Source organism: Carcharhinus amblyrhynchos, chromosome 12 (assembly GCF_965287045.1).
Source record: "Carcharhinus amblyrhynchos chromosome 12, sCarAmb.v2.hapA, whole genome shotgun sequence".
Taxonomy (NCBI): Eukaryota; Metazoa; Chordata; class Chondrichthyes; order Carcharhiniformes; family Carcharhinidae; genus Carcharhinus; species Carcharhinus amblyrhynchos.
In genome coordinates, this window is record NC_137335.1 from 81,119,922 (window position 1) to 81,143,657 (window position 23,736).

Sequence of the window (23,736 nt, forward strand, 5' to 3'; positions counted from 1 at the left end):
AGAGTATTGTGCGCAATTTGGGTCATCAATTTACAGGAAGGATATTAATAAGGTTGAAAAAGTGCAGAGAAGGTTTACAATGATGTTGCCAGGACTTGAGAAACTGAGTTACAGAGTAAGATTGAACAGGTTAGGACTTTGTTCCCTGGAGTGTGGAGGAATGAGGGGAGATTTGATAGAGGTGTATAAAATTATGATGGATATACATAGAGTGAATGCAAGCAGGCTTTTTCCAGAGGTTAGGGGAGAAAAAAAATTACAGGACATGGGTTAAGGTGAAGGGGGAAAAAGTTTAAAGGGATATTAGAGGGGGCTTCCTCACGGCAAGTGTGGTGGGAGTGTGGAATGAGCTGCCAGATGAAGTGGTAAATGCAGGCTCACTTTTAACATTTAAGAAAAACTTGGACAGGTACATGGATCAGAGGGGTGTGGAGGGATATGGTCCAGGTGCAGGTCAGTGAGACTAGGCAGAAAAATGGTCTGGCACAGCCAAGGGGAGCCAAAAGGTCTGTTTCTGTGCTATAATGTTTTATGGTTCTATAGTGCAACAAGTAGGCTTATATTAGCAATGAAGTTACTGTGACAATCCCCTCATACCCACACTCTGGCGCCTGTACACTGAAGGAGAATTTAGCATGGCCAACATGCCTAACCAACATGTCGTTTGGGCTGTGGGAGGAAACCAATTCAGATATGGGGAGACTCTGCACAGACATCGACCCAAACCGGGAGTCGAACTGGCTCTGCGGCACTGTGAGGCTGTCCTACCAACCACAGCCATTCAACTCTTTCACCAACATTTGAATCAAGGATGTAATTAAGTCAGCAGCTGAGTGGCCCTGGCAGAACCCAAACTGAGCTTCAGTGAGCAAGTTATTACAAAGTAAGTGCCACTTCATAACACTTAACTTTGCTGATAATGGAGAGTTGAGTGATGGTGGTAACTGACCAGGTTCGATTTGTCCTGCTTCTTGTTGGCAGGACATATTTGTGTAATCATCCATATTGTCAAGAGATGCTAGTGCTGTAGCTGTACTAGCGCAAATCGGCCAGAGGCACAGTTAGGTCTGGAGCAAAAGTCTTCAATACTTCTGCTGGAATGGCGTCAGGGCACTTTGAAATAGAAAATAAATTTCCTTTCAATATGGTTAACTATTAATTAGCTGCATCAGATGTCAGGCAACTAATACTTTACACCTGCAAACAGCCTCAATTTTTTAAGACAATCTGATTTTTAGGGGCCAATGGAAATCATCAGTAGACCTGTACTACTGCTGGATGACTGCAACCCAGTAAATTTAGTACAGTAATGGCCTAGCTTTTCTCAAAAACACAAGCAAATTTGGCTTGGAAAAAAAATGAACATGCCCTCTGGGATACAGCAGAGAGAAATTGATTAAATCGTCTGAATTGGAGCCAGTATTTCTAAAAGTTACAACACAGTTGATCATGCTGATGATACCTGATCTGTACTCCCTCTGCATCACGATGGAAAATCTCTGCTAGAACTGCATTCATATCCATGCTTTTTGTTATTTCTTCCAAAGCATTTTCAGGAATCATGTCTGTAAGGGAAGACTAAGTTACATCTTGCCCAGCCTGTTAGCAGACACTGAGGAAACAATTTCCATGTTAAATTAAAAATACACCATGCTTTATTCCAATTTAATTCCAACAAGAAAATTTCAGACAAGTGGTCATTTCAATTAAAAATAAACAAAGTCTCTGGGAAGTAATTCATAAACCCAGAGACACAAACATAGAAGATAGGAGCAAGAGGAGGCCATTTGTCCTTCAAGCCTGCTCTGCCATTCATCACAATCATGACTGATCATCCAACTCAATAGCCTAATCCTGTTTCCTCCCCAAATTTTTTATCCAGCTGCCTCTTGAATACATTCAATGTTTTGGCATCAACTACTTCCCGTGGTAATGAATTCCACAGGCTCTCCACTCTTTGGGTGAAGAAATGTCTCCTCATCTTTGTCTGAAATGGTCTACCCTGAATCCTCAGACTGTGACCCCTGATTCTGGACTCCCCCACCATTGGGAATATCCATGGGATGGATCGGATAGAGGTGGAAAGACTCTTCCCGCTCAGAAAGGACAGTAGGACTAGGGGGCACAGCCTCAAGATAAAGGGGGGGGGTGCGGTTTAGAACGGAGTTGAGGAAGAACTTCTTCACTCAAAGGGTCGTGAATCTCTGGAATTCTCTGCCCGTTGAAGTGGTGGAGGCTACCTCGCTAAATATTTTTAAGACGCGGGTTGATGGGTTTCTGATAAGAGAGGGGATTAAGGGTTATGGGGAGAGGGCGGGAATGTGGAACTGAGCCACGACAGATCAGCCATGATCTTATTGAATGGCGGGGCAGGCTCGAAGGGCCAGATGGCCTACTCCTGCTCCTATTTCTTATGTTCTTATTATGTTATGTTCTCCCTGAATCTACCCTGTCTAGCCCTGTTAGAATTTGATAAGTCTCTATGTGATCCCCCCTCATTTGTCTGAACTCGAGTAAAAACACTCCTAACCCGGTCAATCCCTCACTCCTAACCCGGTCAATCCCTCACTCCTAACCTGGTCAATCCCTCGGATCTTGCATGTTTTTGAATTACCTGCTTCACAGAAATAAATGAAGTGCTTAAAAAAAAGATCTGAAATATTCAGAAGACATTTAGGAGGTAGGAGAGCACTTTACAATATGAATTTTTAAAAACACATTCAGAACTGATTTTCTTCAACCACTGGACCTACATTGTCAATTAACAAGATTCATCACTGTACAGGTTTTTAAAATGTGTTCATTCATGGGGATGTATGCTTCGCTGGCTAAGCCATTATTTATTGCCCTTAAGGTGATACAGTCCACATGGGTGTAGTCAGTACACCCAGTGCTGAGAGGGAAGGAATTTCAGAATTTTGACCCAACAACATTGAGGGAAAAAGTAAGGGTCATGTGAGCTTGGAGGAGACCTGGCAGGTGGCGGCGTTTCCCATGCATCTGCTGCCACTGCCCATCTAAGTAGCAGGCGCTGCGGACTTGGAAGGTGCTGTCAAAGGAGTTTTGGTGAGTTCCTGCAGTGCATCTTGTACACTGTACATTGGTGATGGGGGGAATTAATGGGGTGTCAATCAGACAAGACGCTTTGCTCTGGATGCTGTTGAGCTTCTTGAGTATTGTTGAAACTTTAACTTTTAGACAGGCAATGTATATTCAGCTTTACAGCAAGCTTTAATGATTTAATTTCTTAATGCATAAGATTTTAATATCAACTTGATATATATTAGTGACAACCTTCTTTCACAATTAGAGTTTTCATGAACATAAAGTTGAAATCAAAGAGAATGCAGGAAAAAGTACCCTGCAATTCACAATGATCTGTTGGCTTCCAAGGGTAGAAAACAGTCTCAATTCAAATTAGCAGCTGCCCAAATGATATAAACTAGCAAAAATGTTTGCGGTCAAATTAATATCTGCAGTGCAACAATACTTCTTGAAACTACAGGGTTCATAGTTATCATTTTACTAAAGTCTTTAACAGAATTAAAGTGCTCACACTGGAACAAGCCTCAAAGTAATCCACATGTAAAAACAGGTCTTTGTAATACAAGTACAAATATTGTCAAGTGTCTGGCCTTGTGATTTGTTTATAGTCTAGAATATGGAAATTTTGGCAACAGGTTTCTTTTGAACTGAAGAGGCAGGTTTAGATCTGATGGGCTTAATGTTATGAGAAAAAACAGTTTCTTTGAAATCTGCTTGCCTTAGCATCTATCATGCAGAAAACAGCCTGCTAACTACCAATCTTGTACCACGGCAAAGTCCTTACTCAGAACTGAAGAATCAAAAAGCAACATTATAATTGCCTTTTCCCAGAGACTAAGTTTAAGCAATGGCATGCCCAATGGGCTTTGATAGTGTAGAAACTCTGAAGCGTACAAACTGTCAGCATCTTTGCCTACAGAAGCAACAAGTGATGTATTATTTTAATTCCTCTGGCAGCTTTTCTAAAACTTGTTTCATTTAAATCCAGCAAATCTTAATTATTAGGACAAGAGCCTTTGAATAAGTAGCAATTATCCCTGCCATTTTGTTACAATTTACCAATTCCAGAAACTCATTCACCACATACCCTCTCTCCCATGCCATCCCTATCCTCATCATTAATCCCATCCTTCACAAACAAATCTCTCCAGCCAACTGTGTGACCTTCACTTTCCACCTTTTTTATTCTCAATCGATCCATCACCCACCCACTGCCACCATCAGCTACTTGCAGCCACACGTGCATTACATGACCCAATCCTCACATCAGTCAGACATTAAACAAATTCACAAACAGATGCCTTTACCAGCCTTCAAAATGACAGACAAAAACAGTCCAGTCAGACAAAGACTATTTGAAATACTGAAAAGTTAATCCTGTGGGATTTGTTCAAATAGATAAATTAGTTTTCAATTCCAATTGCAAATTCAATTCAAATCCAATCAGAGATGCCAAAAGAATTTTTTTGTTATATACACTGACTAATTGGTTTCTGCAAGTTACTGCATAATTAAATCCCCATTCTTCCCTTCAAGAGGGAGCAGAGAAGCTTGACTGTGAATGGAAAGATGGTCTGTAAAATAACTTTCAAATGAAGTTGCTTAAAAGGTGACATTCCATTCAAATCCATATTAACTTTTCATAGCCAATTTCCAACACACTTCAATACAATTCACACTCCTAGACTTAGTATTCAGGTCATACAAGATTGGAGCTCCAAGCATGAGCTTTCACAACAAGTACTTACGAGGATGACTGACGATACAATGTGCTGCTAACAACTTTAGTGAAGGTACTTCAAACAGAGCTGGATGAAAGAGAAGCTCTCGTGCAGTGGGTCGTTTGACAGGATCAACCTGCAAACATTTCTGAATAAATTCCTGTCATGAAAAAGGGAAAAGGAAACATACATTTAAATCTGAACTTTGGGGCATTTACTTAGGACAAAATGATTATACAATTATACAATGATTATACTCTAACCATCTTAGTTGTTCTATTTTTTCATCTCCAGGTTGCCACCTTTTTTCTTTTAATGATGGGCTACAACTGGAATACTGTGTGCAGTTCTGGTCACTATATTACAGGAAGGACGTAATTGTGCTGGAGAGTGCAGAGGAGGTTTACAAGAAGGTTGCCAGGACTAGAAAAGTGTAGCTATGAAGAGATTGGATGAACTGGAGTTATTTTTCTTGGAACAAAGAAGGCTGAGAAATGATTTGATAGAGGTGTACAAAATTATGAGGGGAAGGGAGAGAGTAGACAAGATAAAATTGTTTCTCCTTGGAGGGGAATTCTAGAATCAGCAGACATAGATTCAAAATACCCTTATGGGCAGTAGGCGTAGAGGGAACGTTGAGGAAGGACTTTTTTTTAAACTCAAAAGGGTGGTGGGTGTCTGGAATTTGCTGTCTGCACTGGTGGTGGAGGTAGAGACCCCAGCCTCTTAAGTACATGGACCTTAAGTGCCGTAAGCTACAGGCCAGGTGCAAGAAGGTGGGGTTAGAAAGGGCACCAGAGTGTCATTGGGCTGGCATGGACAGGATGTGCCAAATGGCTGCATGTGCTGTAGCCTTTCTATAGTTAAACTCAAGTACAATGTGCTATTTTCTGCCTCAAATCCTTAAACTGATTGGGCAAAGGGATTTGTTTTCCACAAACTGGAAAGTAAAGGACACATAATAAGTTACTTGGGTTGGAGAGATGCGTTTCTGCAAAGGATGGGGTTGATGACAAGGATGGGGATGGCATGGGAGAGAGGAATACATTCTCACTGGGCCTGTTAAAATTTCTAACAAGTCAGTGATGTTTTCAACACATGCAATGCCTTCCACCCCTAAAATCAGGTGGAGGGATTTCCTAACCATGCACTCCCAAATCCTGCCAACTAGTTTCTCCCATTCCATCCCTGCCTCTCTTGGTCCAATATTTCCCCAACTCTAAACTCACATTTGACCTGACTACAACATATCATATATGCTATTCCATTTATTGACTAACATTAAAGTAAATAAAGACAAAAACATAAGAACATAAGAAATAGGAGCAGGAGTAGGCCATCTAGCCCTTCGAGCCTGCCCCGCCATTCAATAAGATCATGGCTGATCTGTTGTGGCTCAGTTCCAGTTTCCCGCCCTCTCCCCATAACCCTTAATCTCCTCTCTTATCAAGAACCCATCAACCCGCTTCTTAAAAATATTTAGCGAGGCAGCCTCCACCACTTCAACGGGCAGAGAATTCCAGAGATTCACCACCCTTTGAGTGAAGAAGTTCCTCCTCAACTCCGTTCTAAACCGCCCCCCCTTTATCTTGAGGCTGTGCCCCCTAGTCCTACTGTCTTTTTTGAGCGGGAAGAGTCTCTCCACCTCTATCCTATCCATCCCATTCATCATCTTATACGTCTCAATGAGATCTCCCCTCATTCTTCTAAACTCTAACGAGTACAAGCCTAGTTTATTCAGCCTCTCCTCATAGCTCAATCCCCTCAACTCCGGTATCAGCCTAGTAAACCTCCTCTGCACTCCCTCCAGGGCCAAAATATCCTTGCGCAGGTGCGGCGCCCAAAACTGCACACAGTACTCCAGCTGCGGCCTCACCAATGCCCCATAAATGCATCACCATTTCATACTATAATTTGCTAATGCTCATTTTCAATGTAATTTACCAAATTGAGATTTGAAGTCTGAGATCTACTTGGCTTCCTTTGCCACAGGAGCAATCAGAACCAGTACCAGGAAACCAGCATTGACTGGATTGGAATTTTGAAATTACAATGTGTTCAACAGGGATTTTTTGTTTGCAGGGGACTTTTAAAAAAAAAACCCTGAATGTGAAGAAACCCCAACCCATTTCCAGATTCAAAAATGAGAAAAAGTTTGGCACAAACTGCAAACCAGCAATTTAAGACAGCCTCCTGTTGATACGAGAGCACATTTCTCAAACAAGGCCAGATTTTGCATCAAATAAGTTACACACAGATTAATGAACATGTAACATGTAGATTTATATGTAGAAAATAGAAAAGTATCAAGAACAGATCTTTTGGGAACACCAGAGGGAATGGTACAGGACCAAGGAAAGAAGCAAGTGCAGGTTCATTTTCTGGCTGCAAATGGATATGTTCAAAGAGCTTTGTACATAAGCACTCAGTTTTTGTAGTTGAATTGGTACAATACTCACTCGTTGCAGAGTATCTTCTAGAGACTGGATTGCATTATTGATTGCTTCTTGCGACACATATGATGATTCTCCATTACCCTGGATCTCCAATACTGCCATCTAGAACACCAAAAGTTAGCACTGACCAATAGATTCTCACAAATTAGACAAACTGCATGTCAACTACTGTGAACCAATCATGATTGCTACTGTGGAAGTTCAGTTCAGATCGTCCTTCCATTTTACATACTCCTTCCCATCACCTTCAACCCAGTAACTTAATTACATCACAAGTTACACCTGCACGTGGACATTCACAGCTCATAACTAAACTCATTTAACGAACTTTTGAGGTAAGAATTTAGCATTTTACAGCACAAGGTTAAAAAATTTACATTCACGATAATACATAATTCCTTTCAGTAATCCAAAATTGATTTAAGGATTAGTCCAACCAGTGATTGGCAGTGGTAAAACAGTTGTTATCTTTACTGTTCTACTTTAATCTCAGTAAGTTTTCTTAGCATTAGTTTTATATATCAGCAACCACCTAGATATGTTACCCACAGTGAATGAATTCAACCAAAGGGTTAATGCCCAGCATCCACACACATGCACTTTACATGCACAATGGTGTCATTGGAAAGGAAATCTGAAGGATGAATTTGTGATTGCCCTGTTGAGGGGCAAGGCAGTCAAATATAGCACCTTATTACCAACCTTCCTATTACACTGCACAATTACACAGCAGCCTGAAAGGTTCTTTGCAGGCCTCGTTCTGTGACAAGTTACATGTAGTCATGATGTGGGTATGCCGGCGTTGGACTGGCGTAAACACAGTGAAAAGTCTGACAACACCAGGTTTTAGTCCAACCTATTTATTTGATAATATACTCAAGCTTTCGGGGTTAGCCCCTTCGTCAGGTGAATGGAGATTCACCTGACGAAGGGGCTAACCCTGAAAGCTTGTGAGTATATTATCAAATAAATAGGTTGGACTAAAACCTGGTGTTGTCAGACTTTTCACAAGTTACATGTACACATGGACATGCAAAAAAAATTAAAAACAAACTTGAGCACAGCAACTAAATTTCTAAAAAAGGGGACATTTCTGACCATTGCCCCAGTTCAGATCAAACTGGGAATTTTTGACTAAGGTTTTTTGTTGCACCAGAAAGTGAATTTACCATAATCAGAACTTAGGAGCAGTTTCATGAGGTGAAGGAGGAGACGGACAAATTAAGTGCCATTCCCAGAAAACGTGACATGAAGAAAACTAAATTCAAATATCTGCCCATGAACATAGAGCATCAATCACTACTGAAATGACAATGGCAAGAAAATCACTGACGATGTAGCTACCAGATTTACAATAGAAGGAAGGCTTTCTCAGCCTTGAATAGCTATCCTGAATGAATGATAGTGGCTAGAATAGAAAACAGAGTTTGTTTATATCATCTGTATACAAGATTGCAAAAAGAAAAATCAACTGCCTGAACATACTGTACCAACATGATTAATAGAAGTAATAAAATTAATCTTGGGTGTCTCCATGTGAGGAAGAGAATAACTTCTGATTTCACGGCATTGAAGCCAAATTTTTTTTTTTAAATAATAATTTTCAAAAAATTTCCAACAAATTACCACATACCTCTAATGCACACATTCCAAATGAATAAATATCAACAGCTGTAGTTACATTTGTTACAGCTGTAAAAGACAGAATACATTATTAGATTGCTAAAAACAAATTACATTTACATTTTATGATACTCTAGTACAATATTAAAAACACAAACAGTATCACCTCAACACAGGAACTTCTATTTCCTTTTGCAAGAATGTACAAGATAGTTTGAGGGATTGGATAGCACACCCATTTGGAAACAGGCTATTTTTGGTTCAAATTCAGCAAGATTCATTGAATTCAGCAAGACTAGTTAGATTAAAGACTTGAATTCCAACATTCAACAATGAACTACAATTTTGCTCAAGATATCGTAGGTTTTGAAACCATGTGCAGACCAAGCTGACTGGTCTCAAAGGGAAAATTACCTCTTGTTCTCCTAGTTTTGGCAGATTTGATAGAAAACACCTGCAACCAAGTTAGTCTTTGATGGTGCACTGGCATGAATGTCAATTTGAACTGTTAAGCCCAATAGGAAATATGGTATTGAAGGAGATAATCAAAATTATAAAGGACGACAGGAATGGTTTATGCTTCCTGCAACGCTGCTGACGAGCATCTGAATTTTTTCATTCACCTCAAGGTGAGATTATTTTCCACTCATCTAAAAATGCAGAGTTTCAGAAGTCAATTCATACTTCAGGCTCTTAAAATGTTACATATAGCTTTAAGTAGTCAATATCTGGCTGTATCTAAGTGCAGACTTTTGAATCAGGACTGGAATCAAAGGAGGTTGTGTTGCAACCATCTGCACAAAGCAATTATATGCCATAAACAACACTGAAGGGACTCTGCCAAATCTCTGGAGAAGGTTCCTGATCAAAACCTCAGTTTTACAAATGGTGCAAAGGCTTTTCAGCTGAAAATAGTTCCTCCTGCACAGCAGCAGTTCCAATATTTCACGCTACAGGTTATTTTGATTGACACTTAACCTGCAGCATCAGTAGCTAAACTACCTTAAATGTGTCAACACAAAGGCATTGGTATGGACAAAGCCATTTTTATTATCAATTCTGACACCAGACAGTACTGCAGCAGTTACACAATACTGAACACGATTGATTTGTGCAAAAGGTGGCTGTCTGAGTTCAGGAGAATCAGATTTTACAAAAAAATTTGTTCATGGGATGTAGACATCACTGGCTAGGCCTGCATTTATTACCAATCCCCAACTGCCCTTGTTCAGAGGACATTTAAGAATCAACCACGTTGCTGTGGGTCTGAAGTCACATGCAGGCCAGACCAGGACAACAGATTTCCTTCTCTAAAAAAGGAAGTTAATGAACCAAATGGGTTTTTACAACAATTGACAATGGTTTAATGGTTAGACTTTTAGATCTTCGATGAATTCAAATTTTACCATCTGCCATCGTGGGATTCAAGCCCAGGTCCCCAAAATACTACCTTAGATCTCTTGATTACAAGTCCAGTGATATTAATTACCATGATGCCACCATCTCCCCTTTCCCATACAGTAAACTTAAAACAAATGTCCAATCAGTGCAACTTTTCATCTAGGCCTTCCATCTGAAAGAGATTCAATTTCTATTCGGGAGTAGAAAGCATGCCTAATCTTAACCAGAAAGCAAAATCTTTGCATTCTGGTTACCAGAACAGGAAAATTAGACAAGTATTTCAGCCATTATTTAAAAACAATTTTGTTGAACTAAGAGAATGGCATAAAATTTACTTGGACTGTATAAACAAAATTGTTTCCTGACATAGGAAACAAACTACATTCTGTGACTTAACTGAACAGTAGACTATCACATTAATTCACTATGCCAGTGAACGATGGCAAATGTAACTGTCTACAGGCAGTTCATGGTTAAAAAGAGTGAGTATGGGCAAGGGAAACAGATCTGCAATTCTATTTATATCCCACTAGTAAATTGACGTAGCTTGAGCATAAGCATTTCAAGTGGAGCACAAGTCAAAGCCACAAGTGGGATATATATAGAAGCCTGTAACTCATCATTATCTTGTTGACGTCACATATCATTTAAGTAACAAAACTAAAATAGCTTACATTCTCATAAATACAGAGAAAGGTGATATCCCACATTAAGCAATGGATGGTATTTATTCACCCACCATTTGTAATTTCCTCCAACATAAAAGGTCAACTTTAGCAATTGATGGATGGGATATGAACAATGAAACAATTCATGTCCCAATTGTTAAACATTGCTTCATGCCCCTATTTAATCCATATTGTTACCACTGAGCTTAATTACATTATAAATTGTTACTTACCTCCATATTCTGGAGCAAAAAAGTGCAGGTTCTTCTGTTCCTCTCTACATGTTTTCACGTGGTTGTTAATTGTGTCAGGTGCGACTGTGAAAAGTAAAATATTTGCAAGTTACAGGCAACTGATGAAAAAAGCTTCATACAATATTGATTCTTTATGATTCAATTCAAACCTTTTTTTTGGGGGGGGCAGGAAATAGGACTGCAGTATTCAAATTGTTTACAAGGGAATTTCTTCCTCCATTCCTATTCGATGTTCACCTCTCGCTTGGGTGTATGTTGGTTGCTCCAACATCTGAGATACTTCCAAAATGATAAATATAAACTGTTTTTATTTACATCTATTTTCCTTTTATTATTTTTTGTCAATATTCTGTTCATCACCTCTAATGGGTGGAAGAGACTCCAGGGATTACCCTCTCAATGATGTTGGAGTATGAGTGCAAAATGCAGGGCTAAATTATCTGCAGAAGCGTTAAGTGGCTGATTCATCTCAGCTGTCTCCTGAAGTCCCCAACATAACATATGCCAATCATAAGATTATCCAGCTCACTCCACATCACATCAAGAAATGGCTCAGTGCACTGGATGCCCAATACATGGGTGGCACAGTGGTTAGCACTGCTGCCTCAGTTCCAGGGACCCAGGTTCGATTTTTGGCTTGGGTCACTGTCTGTGTGGAGTTTGCACATTCTCCACATGGGTTTCCTCCAAGTGCCCCAGTTTCCTCCCACTGTCCAAAGATGTGCAGGTTAGATTGAATGGCCATGCTAAATTGCCCCTTAGTGTCCTAGGATGTGTAGATTAAAGGGATCAGAAGAGTAAATCTGTGGAATTTTGGGGAGAGAGTCTGGGTGGGATTGTTGTCAGTGCAGGCTCGATGCGTCAAATGGCCTCCTCCTGCACTGTAGGAATTTTTATGATTGGACACAGCAAAGTCTATACATCCAACATCCTGGCTGCATTGTTAAAAACTTATGCTCTGGAACTAGCCATGCCTCTAGCCAAGCTGTTCCAACACAAGTGTAACAATGGGACGTAACTGACAAAGTGAAAAATTGCTCACATGGGTCTTGTCCACAAAGAAAACAAGGCAAATCCAATCCAGCCAATTACTGCCACATCAATCTACTTTCAATCTAAGTAACGGAAAGGATTGTAATAGTGCAGCACATACTCACAAATATAATGCTCCCCAATGCTCAGTTTTGGTTCTACCAGGCCAAGCTTCACCAGACCTCCAAAACAGACTTGGTCCAAACATGGACAAGAGCTGAATTCCAGAGATGAAGCAAGAGTGACCATCCTTATCATGGCAACATTTGACCAGGTGCAGCAGCAAGGCAGCCCAGTAAAAAGGAAATCCTGGCAATCAAGAAAAAACCTCCACTGACTGAGTTGTGCTCAGTAAAAATGATAGGCGTTGTTGGAAGCAATCATCTTTGTTAGCATTTGTCAAACTCCTGATCTCTACCACCTAGAACAACAAGGGCAGATGGAAACACCAATACCTCTGGTGCACACGATCCTGACCTGGAAACAGAATCACCACTTTTTCATTGCCACTGGTTAAAATCCTGGAACTCTTTCCTTAACAGCACCTCCTAAAACTACACCACACGGATTACAGTAGTTTCACGATGATGACGGACTGCTACCTTCTCAAGAACTAATAAGGATGGATAATAAATGTTAGCCTTGCCAGTGATGCCTACATCATATCAAAGAGTAAAAAATACACTATTCAGTGACTTACAGGCTATTTGACTAGATGGAGCACCAGAGGCAAACATCTGTCCTTAACCAGAGTCGTGACGTGGGCACCAAGGCCAAAAGAACAATTTAGAGTAGGAACCCCAACGTGTTTCAGCCTACTTAATTTGGAAACAACAAAGCCAATTTAGTGCCTCCACCAACAGCCAAGCTGAGTTCACTGAATTTTAGCTGAGTAGCGGTCAGCCTGGGACGTGCTAAAATTTTTACAAAATGAGATATTTAGTGCTCTGATTTAAGTAATCAAATGTTTAGTTGGCAAGAACAGAACTATATCAACAAATCTCTAAATGAAAACCTAACTACAGTTTAAACAAACCAGTCAACCAACCTAGGCTGATCTGTAACATCATTTGTTTATTGTGAATCTACAAAAACACTAGCATTTTCAAAGTATCATGGATACACATCAAAATTTAAGGGCCTCTAGCTGCAAAGTTTTTTCTCAACTATTTTATCAGTCATATCTTTCACTTTAAAAATAAACATATTTCTATTTTAGCTGTTCAATAAATCAAGTTCGCAATTTCAAGATGACAAACTTTGGAAGGAGTTCAATTTTATTTCAAAATACTCTGAGGACAGAATGTATGCTTCACCTAAATTATTGCAATGAAACTGGACGAGATTATGTTTTCCATTTCTCAGAATTCAGCCACCTTAGTGATTTCTTTCTTGGCACAGCAAATCTAACAAGATTTGTTCTCACAAAACACTTGTTACTATACAGAATTCTAATGAGATAAAATCACTACCCACTCCAGCACCAAATAGAGCCAGCTGTCTAGTTAGCTTTCACCTACTTGTAGCCATGACACCTGTTTTCAAGTGCCACAATATCATGTCCATGATGAGCTTTATTCCTAGCTATTAAAATTCAAAGCTAGTGATTTGCAAGTTTTGTGCCCAAAAACTAACAATTTCAGCAAGTAGAAAAGTTCAAATTGCATGGGAATAACTCATTGACATCTGCAACTGGCTTCAGAACTTGATTTTGGTTACAATATACTCCATATTAGTTCATAAGAACATAAGAAACAGGAGCAGGAATAGGCCACCTAGCCCTTTGAGCCTGCCCTGCCATTCAATAAGATCATGGCTGATCTGAAGTGGATCAGGTTCCCTTTCCCACTTTCTCCCCATAACCCTTAATTCCCTTGTCTATCAGAAACCTATCTGCCCGTGACTTAAATATATTCAGCGAGGTAGCCTCCACCACTTCAATGGGCAGAGAATTCCAGAGATTCACCGCCCTTTGAGTGAAAAAGTTCCTCCTCAACTCTGATCTGAACTACCACCCCACCCCTTTTTTTTTTTGAGGCTGTGCTGTCTAGTTCTGCTATCCTTTCTACGCGGGAAGAATCTCCCTACCTCTTCCCTTCATTATCTTGCAAGTCTCTGTAAGATCCCCCCTCAGCCTTCTAAACTAACGAATACAGACCCAGTCTATTCAATCTCGCTTCATAAGCTAACCCCCTCATCTCCAGTAACAGCCTGGTGAACGTTGTCTATACTCCCTCCAAGACCAATATATCCTTTCGCAAATGCAGGGACCAAAACTGCACACAGTACTCCAGTTGCAGCGTTCAGTTTAGTTCAGTTTATCACTGATTATTAGCTTTTCAAGTTGGAACAAAAATGTAGACCGAGAACACATTTAGGAATTATGATCAAGCTGCATGCACCTGATCAGTCTATGTATCTATAGGCAGAGCTAAAATGGCGACAAAGTAAGAGTGCATGAATTCTTAAATTCAAATACAATTGTCTTCTTAAATTTGAATTTCTACAATTGCTAGTTTGGATAAATATACAGACGTCAGGAAATTCAGATTGGTGGCCTGTTCTGCAAAGGTTCGAGGGCAAAACGTTGGATAGGACTTGGATCAAACATCAGTCAACAGAAATGCTTCCATTGCTTTATAAGTAATTAAGCTAACTTGAATCAAATCCCATTATAACATTCTAGCGTGGTTAATCTGATCCCAGGATTGAACTTGGCCAGTCAACTTAAATCTGGTCAACAAACATCTATTGTGCTTTAAATTGTGCAGAAATTGGGCCACTGATGTAAAACAGCTAAATACATACTTGATTTTCAACATCTCAAGGACAGAGTGGACCAGAAACTGAACCGGATCAACCACATAAACCTTGCCTTGCCTACATAATAGGTCAGAGGTTGGGCATTGTGGCAAGTGGCTTGTTTTCTAATTCCCTAAAACCTCTCGACCACCTACAAGGCACAAATCAGTAATGCTTTGATCACCAATGTTAGTTCCATTTCTCTTATCCACAAATGTTGCTAGACATGTTGAGTGCTTCCAGCATTTTCTGCTTCTATTTCAAATTTCTATTATCTGCAGTACTTCGCATTTTGTAAAGATGAGCAATAAAAACCAGTACCAGCAACATATCCAGGGAATAACATTAAAAATGAACCCAGTTATTATGGTGGGGAAGGATTCAACAGAACACTCCATGCATCTTTGGAGCAGGACATTTGACATTTCACTGTCATGAGAACATAAGAAATAGGAGCAGGAGTAGGCCATCTAGCCCTTCGAGCCTGCCCCGCCATTCAATAAGATCATGGCTGATCTGAAGTGAATCAGTTCCACTTTCCTGCTTTCTCCCCATAACCCTTAATTCCCTTGGCTGTCAAAAACCTATCTACCCCTGACTTAAATATATTTAGCGAGGTAGCCTCCACCACTTCAACGGGCAGAGAATTCCAGAGATTCGCCACCCTTTGAGTGAAGAAGTTCCTCCTCAACTCCGATCTAAACTGCACCCCCCCCCTCTTATCTTGAGGCTGTGTCCTCTAGTTCTGCTCTCCTTTCTAAGCGGGAAGAATCTCTCTACCTCTACCCTATCCATCCCTTTCATTATCTTATTCGTCTCTGTAAGATCCCCCCCTCATCCTTCTAAACTCCAACAAGTACAGACCCAGTCTATTTAGTCTCTCTTCATAGTCCAACCCTCTCATCTCCGGTATCAGCCTAGTGAACCTCCTCTGCACTCCCTCCAAGGCCAAAACATCCTTGCGCAAGTGCGGCAACCAAAACTGCACACAGTACTCCAGCTGCGGCCTCACCAGTGCCCTGTACAGTTGCAGCAAGACCTCCCTGCTTTTATATTCTATCTCCCTTGCTATAAAGGCCAGCATACCATTCGCCTTCTTGATCACCTGCAGACTGGGTTTTTGCGACTCATGCACAAGGACCCCCAGGTCCCTCTGCACCGTAGCATGCTGCAGCCTTTCATCCTTTAAATAGTAATCCCTCCTACTATTATTTCTGCCAAAGTGGATAACCTCACACTTGCTAACTCCATCTGCCAGGTCCTCGCCCACTCACTCAGCCTATCCAGATCCCTCTGCAGACTTTCCACACCCTCCGCAATTTGCTTTTCCATTCATCTTCGTGTCATCAGCAAATTTTGTCACCCTACACTCAGCCCCCTCCTCCAAATCATCTATATAAATGGTAAATAGCTGAGGCCCCAGCACCGATCCTTGCGGCACTCCACTAGTCACCAACCGCCAATCAGAATAGCACCCATTGATACCAACTCTCTGCCTCCTATTAGAGGACCAATCCTCTATCCACGCTAACACCTTATTCCTAACTCCGTGCACCCTAACCTTCTGTAGCAACCTTTTGTGAGGCACCTTATCAAAGGCCTTTTGAAAATCTAGAAACACCACATCCACCGGTTCTCCTCTGTCTACCGCACTAGTCACATCCTCAGAGAAATCCAATAAATTTGTCAAACACGACTTCCTCTTAACGAATCCATGCTGCATCTGCTCTATCAAACCATTCCTTTCTAGGTGCTTCGCTATTTCTTCTTTGATGACGGATTCAAGCGTTTTTCCAACTACAGATGTTAAACTAACCAGCCTATAATTCCCTGCCTTTTGCCTGCTACCTTTTTTAAACAGCGGGGTAACATTAGCTGTTTTCCAATCTTCCGGCACTTCCCCAGAATCCAGTGAATTTTGGTACATAATCACGAAGGCATCCACCATCACCTCTGCCATTTCCTTCAGAACCCTGGGATGCATTTCATCCGGTCCTGGGGACTTGTCCACCATCAGTCCCGTTAGTCTACCAAGCACTATCTCTCTAGTGATAGTAATTGCATTCAGGCCCTCAACTCCTACCATCCTTCTATCTTTAATATCTGGCAAACTATTTGCATCCTCCTCCGCGAAGACCGAGGCAAAAAACGTATTTAAGGCCTCAGCCATTTCCTCGTCTCCCACCACTAAATCCCCCCTTTCATCCTCTAAGGGTCCAACATTCACTCTAGCCAGCCTCCTCTTCTTTATATATTTGTAAAAACTCTTACTGTCCTTTTTTATATTCAGTGCTAGTTTAGCTTCATAGTCTATCCTTCCTTTCTTTATCAACTTCTTAGTCATTCTTTGTTAATTTTTAAACCTCTCCCAATCTTCTAATTGCCCACTACTTTTAGCCACTCTGAAAGCATCAGCTTTTAATTTAATACTCGCCTTTATTTCCTTTGATAACCACGGCTGGTTATCCCTTCTCCTGCATTCCTTCTTTACCGTCGGAATATATTTCTGCTAAGCATCGAAAAAGATCGCCTTAAAGATCCTCCACTGTTCCTCAGCCGTCCCACCAACCAATCTGCGCCCCCAATCTACATTTGCCAATTCCTCTCTCATCCTATCATACTCCCCTCTGTTCAAACAGAGGATACAGGTTCGGGACCCTACTTTCTCATCCTCCATCTGCATCAAAAACTCAACCATACGATGATTGCTCGTCCCAAGAGGATCCCTCACAATAAGATCCCTAATTTTTCCTGCCTCGTTACACAACACCAGATCTAAGATAGCTCGCTCCCTCGTAGGTTCCGTCACACACTGTTCAAGGAAACTATCCCAACAGCATTCCAAGAACTCTTCCTCAAGCCCACCACGTGCGACTTGGGTCAACCAATCAACATGAAGATTAAAATCCCCCATAATTATTGCCATTCCATTTCTGCACGCATCATTTATTTGCTTGTTTATAGCCCGCCCCACCTCTAAGTTATTATTTGGGGGCCTATAGACCACACCCACCAGCATCTTCCTTCCCTTACTGTTCTTTACCTCCACCCACAACTGTCAAGTGATAGATAAGTTTTTGGTCATGTTTTTCTCATCAACCTTCCTTTTATCACTATTGCAATTTGGTTGAAAGTGATCTTGTAGAGCTTTGAGTGTGAAGAATTACAATATGGACATTGATCCAGTTTTGGCATATCATTTGTTAACTGTACCTCAGTTTTTGAATCCAAGGAGGGAACAAGAATAAAGATATTTATGAACTTAATGCAAGCTACTGCACTGTCACTGTCGAGATTCATTTAATTAAACCGCAGCCATAGTTTATGGCTTAAATTAGAACCTGACAGAATACATTTTCTTCTAGTTCAAGGGCATTTAGCTTGAAGGATTTGATAAGATGGATTGCTGTTCAATCACCAACTACTGCCAGAACACTAGATACTAACTTCATAATCATTTCAGAAACAAGGGAGAACAACAAAATACACTGCGTTAGGGTGTAATGGGGCAAAATGAGGGATAAATCAAAAATTGGGAGCAAGGGAGTGACAAAAGGGCAACCTGAAAAAAAGATGAACCCTTGGAATTTAGAGAACCTTCCGTTTAAACACTGCATCATGACTTACAATTTCCTCATAAGTTGATAAAATAAGCAATTCTCCTTTCCTTGTTCAATATTTAAGGGAACACTAAACACAATAGATCTTATTCAGTCAGAAGGTCTCAGTGACCTACAGTGCAGGAGGAGGAGGCCACTTAACCCATTGAACCTGCACCGACTCTCTTGACAAAGCATCTTACCCAGGTCCACCCCTGTCCTATCCTTGTAACCCCATGCATTTACCCCACTCATCCCCTAAATATCCTGGGACACTAAGAGTCAATTTATCACAGCTAACCCACTTAACCTACACATCTTTGGACTGTGGGAAGAAACTGGAGCATCCAAAGGAAGCCCAGGCAGAAATAGGGAGAACGTGCCAACTTGACACAGACAATCACCTGGGAATTGAACCTGGGTCTCTGACACTGACATGAACTCCAATGCTGTACTGACTCAAAGCATTTTATTACTGCTAACTTATATCCCAAAGTTCTTCAGTTTGTTGGAGGATATAGGATTTCAGAATTAAACTGTACAGCACAATGTGTAACTGTGGCAGGGCTGCATATACTCATTCATGGTCACAACATTTAACTGCTGTACATTGGTGTGTACTCAAGTTGGAGGCCAACAGTTGGAAATGTTTCTCTATCAATTAGCAGTCAGCTGCACATAATTAAATCCACTCCAAGTCAAAATAACCCAGCAATAAATTCATTATATACACAAAATATATATAAAACCCCGAAGTAAATCAGCATAATCACATTTGACTGCTATTACATTTGACGAATTTAGTGCCGTTTGGTACCCATTTACAAACTGCAGAATGAAAAGTGCAGTACAGGATAACCAAGAGATCAATACATCCAGTGATTAAAAAAAGGAAATACTGATAGACACTTCACAGCCACCGGGTTATACATACACAGAAGCTACAACATGGGAAACAGGCCATTCAGCCAGCCATTCTATGTCAATATTAACACTCCATGTAGGCAAACAGTCCTAATCACATTTACTTGCTTTGTTCTAATATGCTTTTCATCTATCCAACTGACTCGAGTATTGACATAATTTGTCTCCAGCAATCCTGGAAGTGAATGCCACAACCTCTCAACTCTGATTAAAGCTTTTCTTGTTTCCTGTTCTCCATCTTTTGTATCTTGTTCCATGCCTCTAAATTACTGAAGCTGCTCTGTTTCCATACACTCCCATCATTTCCCAGTTTTAATCATCATCACTTGCAATGTGTGCCATCCCAATTAAAAAAAAAAGCAGATTCTCCATGCAATTCTTCAATGGGAAAAATAATACCCACTTCTAGAGATCATTCAGTAGGAAGAATGCAAACAGAAAACAACAGGGGAAACGAGGAGAAAGACAACCAAGCAGAAGTTGGATCTTGGATTGAGTGGACAAAGTGATGAGATTAATGCATCACAGACTGGGAAAACAAGGTTAATATTTATTCAGCAGAAAAAGCAATGATGCTACACTAAATCATTCTTAACTTTCCAAATACGGCATCAAAATGTGTTAGGGCCAAAAACAAAAACACTGTCTAAACACAAGGAAACTCCTGAAGTATGTAGATTCATGCCAATTTTTAGGAGAGAAGTGCCATCTTTGAAGGATACTGGCTCAAATTTAACATGGGAATTTTTTTTGTTTCTATACTTTAGAACTTCAGGGACTATTTGATTATTGTTCAAGTCAAATGAAGCCAGGTAACACTAATGCAAAAATAAAATCAAAACTAAGGGTGCCTTAAGACTGACAAGTAAATATTCGTGGAGCCCCCAGGACCATAGGTTCACAGATTCCCTAAAGTGCTGAAGGACGCTATTCGGCCAATTGAGTCTGCACCAACTCCCTGAAAAAGCGTCTTACCCAAGCACACCACAACCCCACTCTATCCCCGTAACCATGACCATGTCAAAAGGGGTGGATTCATACGTCAAGCACCTAAAACGTGTTTCAAATTCAATTTAATTCAGGGCATATCATGTGTTTAAGTCACATGGAAAAAACAGGCTGAAATTAGACCCATTTTGCTGAGTTTCAAATTACACAAATCAAATTAAAAAATATCACACTGAGAAAAATACTTCAGCTTTAATACTTTCAAAATATAAAGACATGATTCAGCAATTATTTGCTACAAATTGAGGTCTGACAACTGTTACATTTCATGCTATCAAGTAGCTTCAACAGGACACTTGCACAATAATCAAAACAAAAATACTGAATCAACAAGTCTCATCAAATCCACGTACCAGCAACTGTGACAAGGCAAACTATGCTGACTGGTGTCCTTCCAGAGACAGAATCGACTAATGTGATTGGCCAAATAAATCACTAAAGGATAATATTAAAACAAAGAAATAACAACCATTCTATAGGACAGATTACCAGGCACCACTGCATGTTTATAATCTTGCATCTCTCAGCATGTTTCCATCTTGAAGGGTTTACAGGAATTGTACATTTTGTGTACAAAGAGAAAAGGATTGAGAATAATTATTAATCTTCTTCCCAATCATTTGAAATAGCAATTCTTATTTGAACAGCTCCTCAGCCGTCCAGTACCTGTCCCAAATACCATTCATTGCACTTGAAGACAGCTTCAGATCTGAGTGCTGGGGGAAAAAAATTCAGGGGGATCAAACCAAACATGAATTGGTACTTCATGTCGTCCCTAACTTTAAGCAAAAATCAGTGAGAGCAATTAGAAAGAACTTGGCTATTTATGTGCCTCTTTTTCGTTTCTTGGTAAAAATATTGCAAAATATATATCCTTTTAAATCAATCGGGAAAAAAACTCATTTACCATTAGTACTGACTAATCATATGTATTCTCCAAAAGGGCACATACTTTATGAAACAAACTGACAACGCAAGACTTTTGCTGACAGTGAAAATCATGAGCATAAACGTTTACAACTTATACTCAAAATCTTGAAAAGGAGCTCTGCACCATTTCCAGACCATGTAAGAGACTTCATAACTTTCTGCAATCTTCCCCCCTGCCCACCAAATCCTCTCTACCCTCAAAAATACTGATAAAGACTTTGAATTTAACCACTCTGAATCGGAGACTAAATAGCAGAGATGTGCAGGCACACAAACAATATTAACTTCTACTATCGTAGATGCTACCAAGGGAATTACAATTATAATGCAAGGGATTGGAAATTCAGTCAACTTATTTGTTTCACACTTCAATAGCAGAGCCGGCAAGGTGAACAGTAGCATTATCTTAAAAAGAGAGGTGTGCTCGTTCCAGTGATCTGTCCAATATTCATCCTTCAATCAATGCAACCATAAAACAGATTGCCTGGTCATTATCACATTGCAGCTGGAGAGAACTTGCAAACTGACCATCATATTTCTTGTGTTACAGCAATGACAACACAAAGTATTTAATTGGCAGTAAAGTACTTTGGGACATTGAGGTTGGGAAAGTGCTGTATCAATACAAATTCTCTGAGGACATGGGTGGAGGATTTTAACAAGGTCTAAGATGGAGGGGGACAGACAGGAAGACATTAGATAACATTGCAATTCTATTGGTATCAATTTTGGCAATTGATAACCAAACATGCATTGCAATGGTCGAAAGCAAAATTTGAAAATTACAAACAAAATGGTGTTTGAGGATGCTCAAAATCTGAAACAAAAACAGAAAATACAGATCAGGAAGCATCTGTGCAGAGAGACAGTTAATATTTGATCTTTCACCAGTTCTGATCTAAGTTATCAACCTGAAACAATTAGTTGGTTTCTCTATCCACAGATGGTGCCCCAACTATTTCCAGCGTCTTCTGTTTCTCCAGATCAGATGTCTATTTAAAGCTGGTGTTTTTCAAATGTGGAATTTTAGAACTATTTTGCATCATTCGTCTGCTCAAGATAAAAATGGGATACAAGATAAATCAAAATGATCAAATTAATTTAGATTGGATTTAATCCAAAACTGAACAATAAGCATTAGATTGTTTGGTGGATGAATCAATAGAGGCAGAGAATTAGCGACTGGAACTTTGCAAAGAGTAACTAAGGTTTGCAGCTTCCTATTAAAAGACAAACTGGATCTACTTTAATATACATATTTAGCTATATCCTTCGTTTCATCCAGTTTACAAAGTCACTAACAGCAATTCAAAGTGGCCAATTCATACTGGTGCTGACCATCCAGCAAAGACAACTGGGGGTCATTGCTGACTTTCACACTGTCATTATATTTCTAATAACTAATTTTGAATTCAGTCGATATTGCCTGCTGCAAAGATCATACTGAAGTTTGGCAAAGCCTTTTTGATACTACACCAAACTGCCAGTACTTTCAAACAACAGGCAAAGTTCTTTTCCATGAGTTCAAAAATATAACAATCAACTGTGGAAATCTTTCAACATTTGTAAGACTCTTTCGTGCTAACAGACAGCACAAAGAAGATATTTTAAAACTAAATAGGACCATTAATATGGTCTTCTCTGGTAATGATTTTGTCAAAGGAAATGAGTGGAGTAGATTTCTCCCACCAGCTTTCAAATCAGAATTCATCATGAATCAGTGCGAGGATTGGGTGACTATGATTGACAACAACTGCCACGGACAGCCCCTGTCCTTGTGATTTCATCTAAGAATGGGCAGTAACTGAAATAGAAATCCCGATCAAGATAACAGAAAAATCTCTCCAATAACTCCACGAATGTATAAACCACCACTTTCCCTTAGCCAACCCAATCAAAGGCTTATACTTGAAATAGTTTTTTCTCTAAAGAAAGTGAACTTGCATTAATACAGCACCTTTCACATCAATGGGACATTTCAAAGTACTTCACAGCTAATGAGCTGCTGCTTAGCTTAATTGCATGTTTTTAGACAGTTATGCAAAGTAAGGCCCTAGGAATAGAAATTAAATAAATAATGAGACAATCTCTCTTTGGAGGTGTTGATTAAGGGATCTGTGTTGGTCAGGTCACTGGTAGATCTCCTGTGCTGCTCTTGGATTGGTGTCGTGGGACTTTGTCTCATCCTGTATAGGCAGGCAGGGTATCAGTTTCATGTGATTGTGTAGCACTGTACTAAAATATCAATCTACATTACATGACAAAGTCCTTAG

At 40.1% G+C, this 23,736-nt stretch overlaps 1 protein-coding gene across 2 annotated transcripts in view; it reads right to left on the reverse strand.

Annotated features, from left to right (window-relative positions):
* The window catches only part of LOC145351154 (nuclear receptor-binding protein-like), a 95,407-nt gene that overhangs the window by 20,025 nt on the left and 51,646 nt on the right, over positions 1 to 23,736 (reverse strand). For both annotated transcript variants that reach the window (XM_080200829.1, XM_080200828.1), the window contains 5 exons: positions 11,148 to 11,231; positions 8,856 to 8,914; positions 7,226 to 7,324; positions 4,794 to 4,926; positions 1,463 to 1,565 (listed from right to left, as the gene is read on the reverse strand). In XM_080200829.1, the coding sequence (XP_080056955.1) occupies positions 1,463 to 1,565; positions 4,794 to 4,926; positions 7,226 to 7,324; positions 8,856 to 8,914; positions 11,148 to 11,231 (478 nt within the window). The remainder of the gene's footprint in view (positions 1 to 1,462; positions 1,566 to 4,793; positions 4,927 to 7,225; positions 7,325 to 8,855; positions 8,915 to 11,147; positions 11,232 to 23,736) is intronic.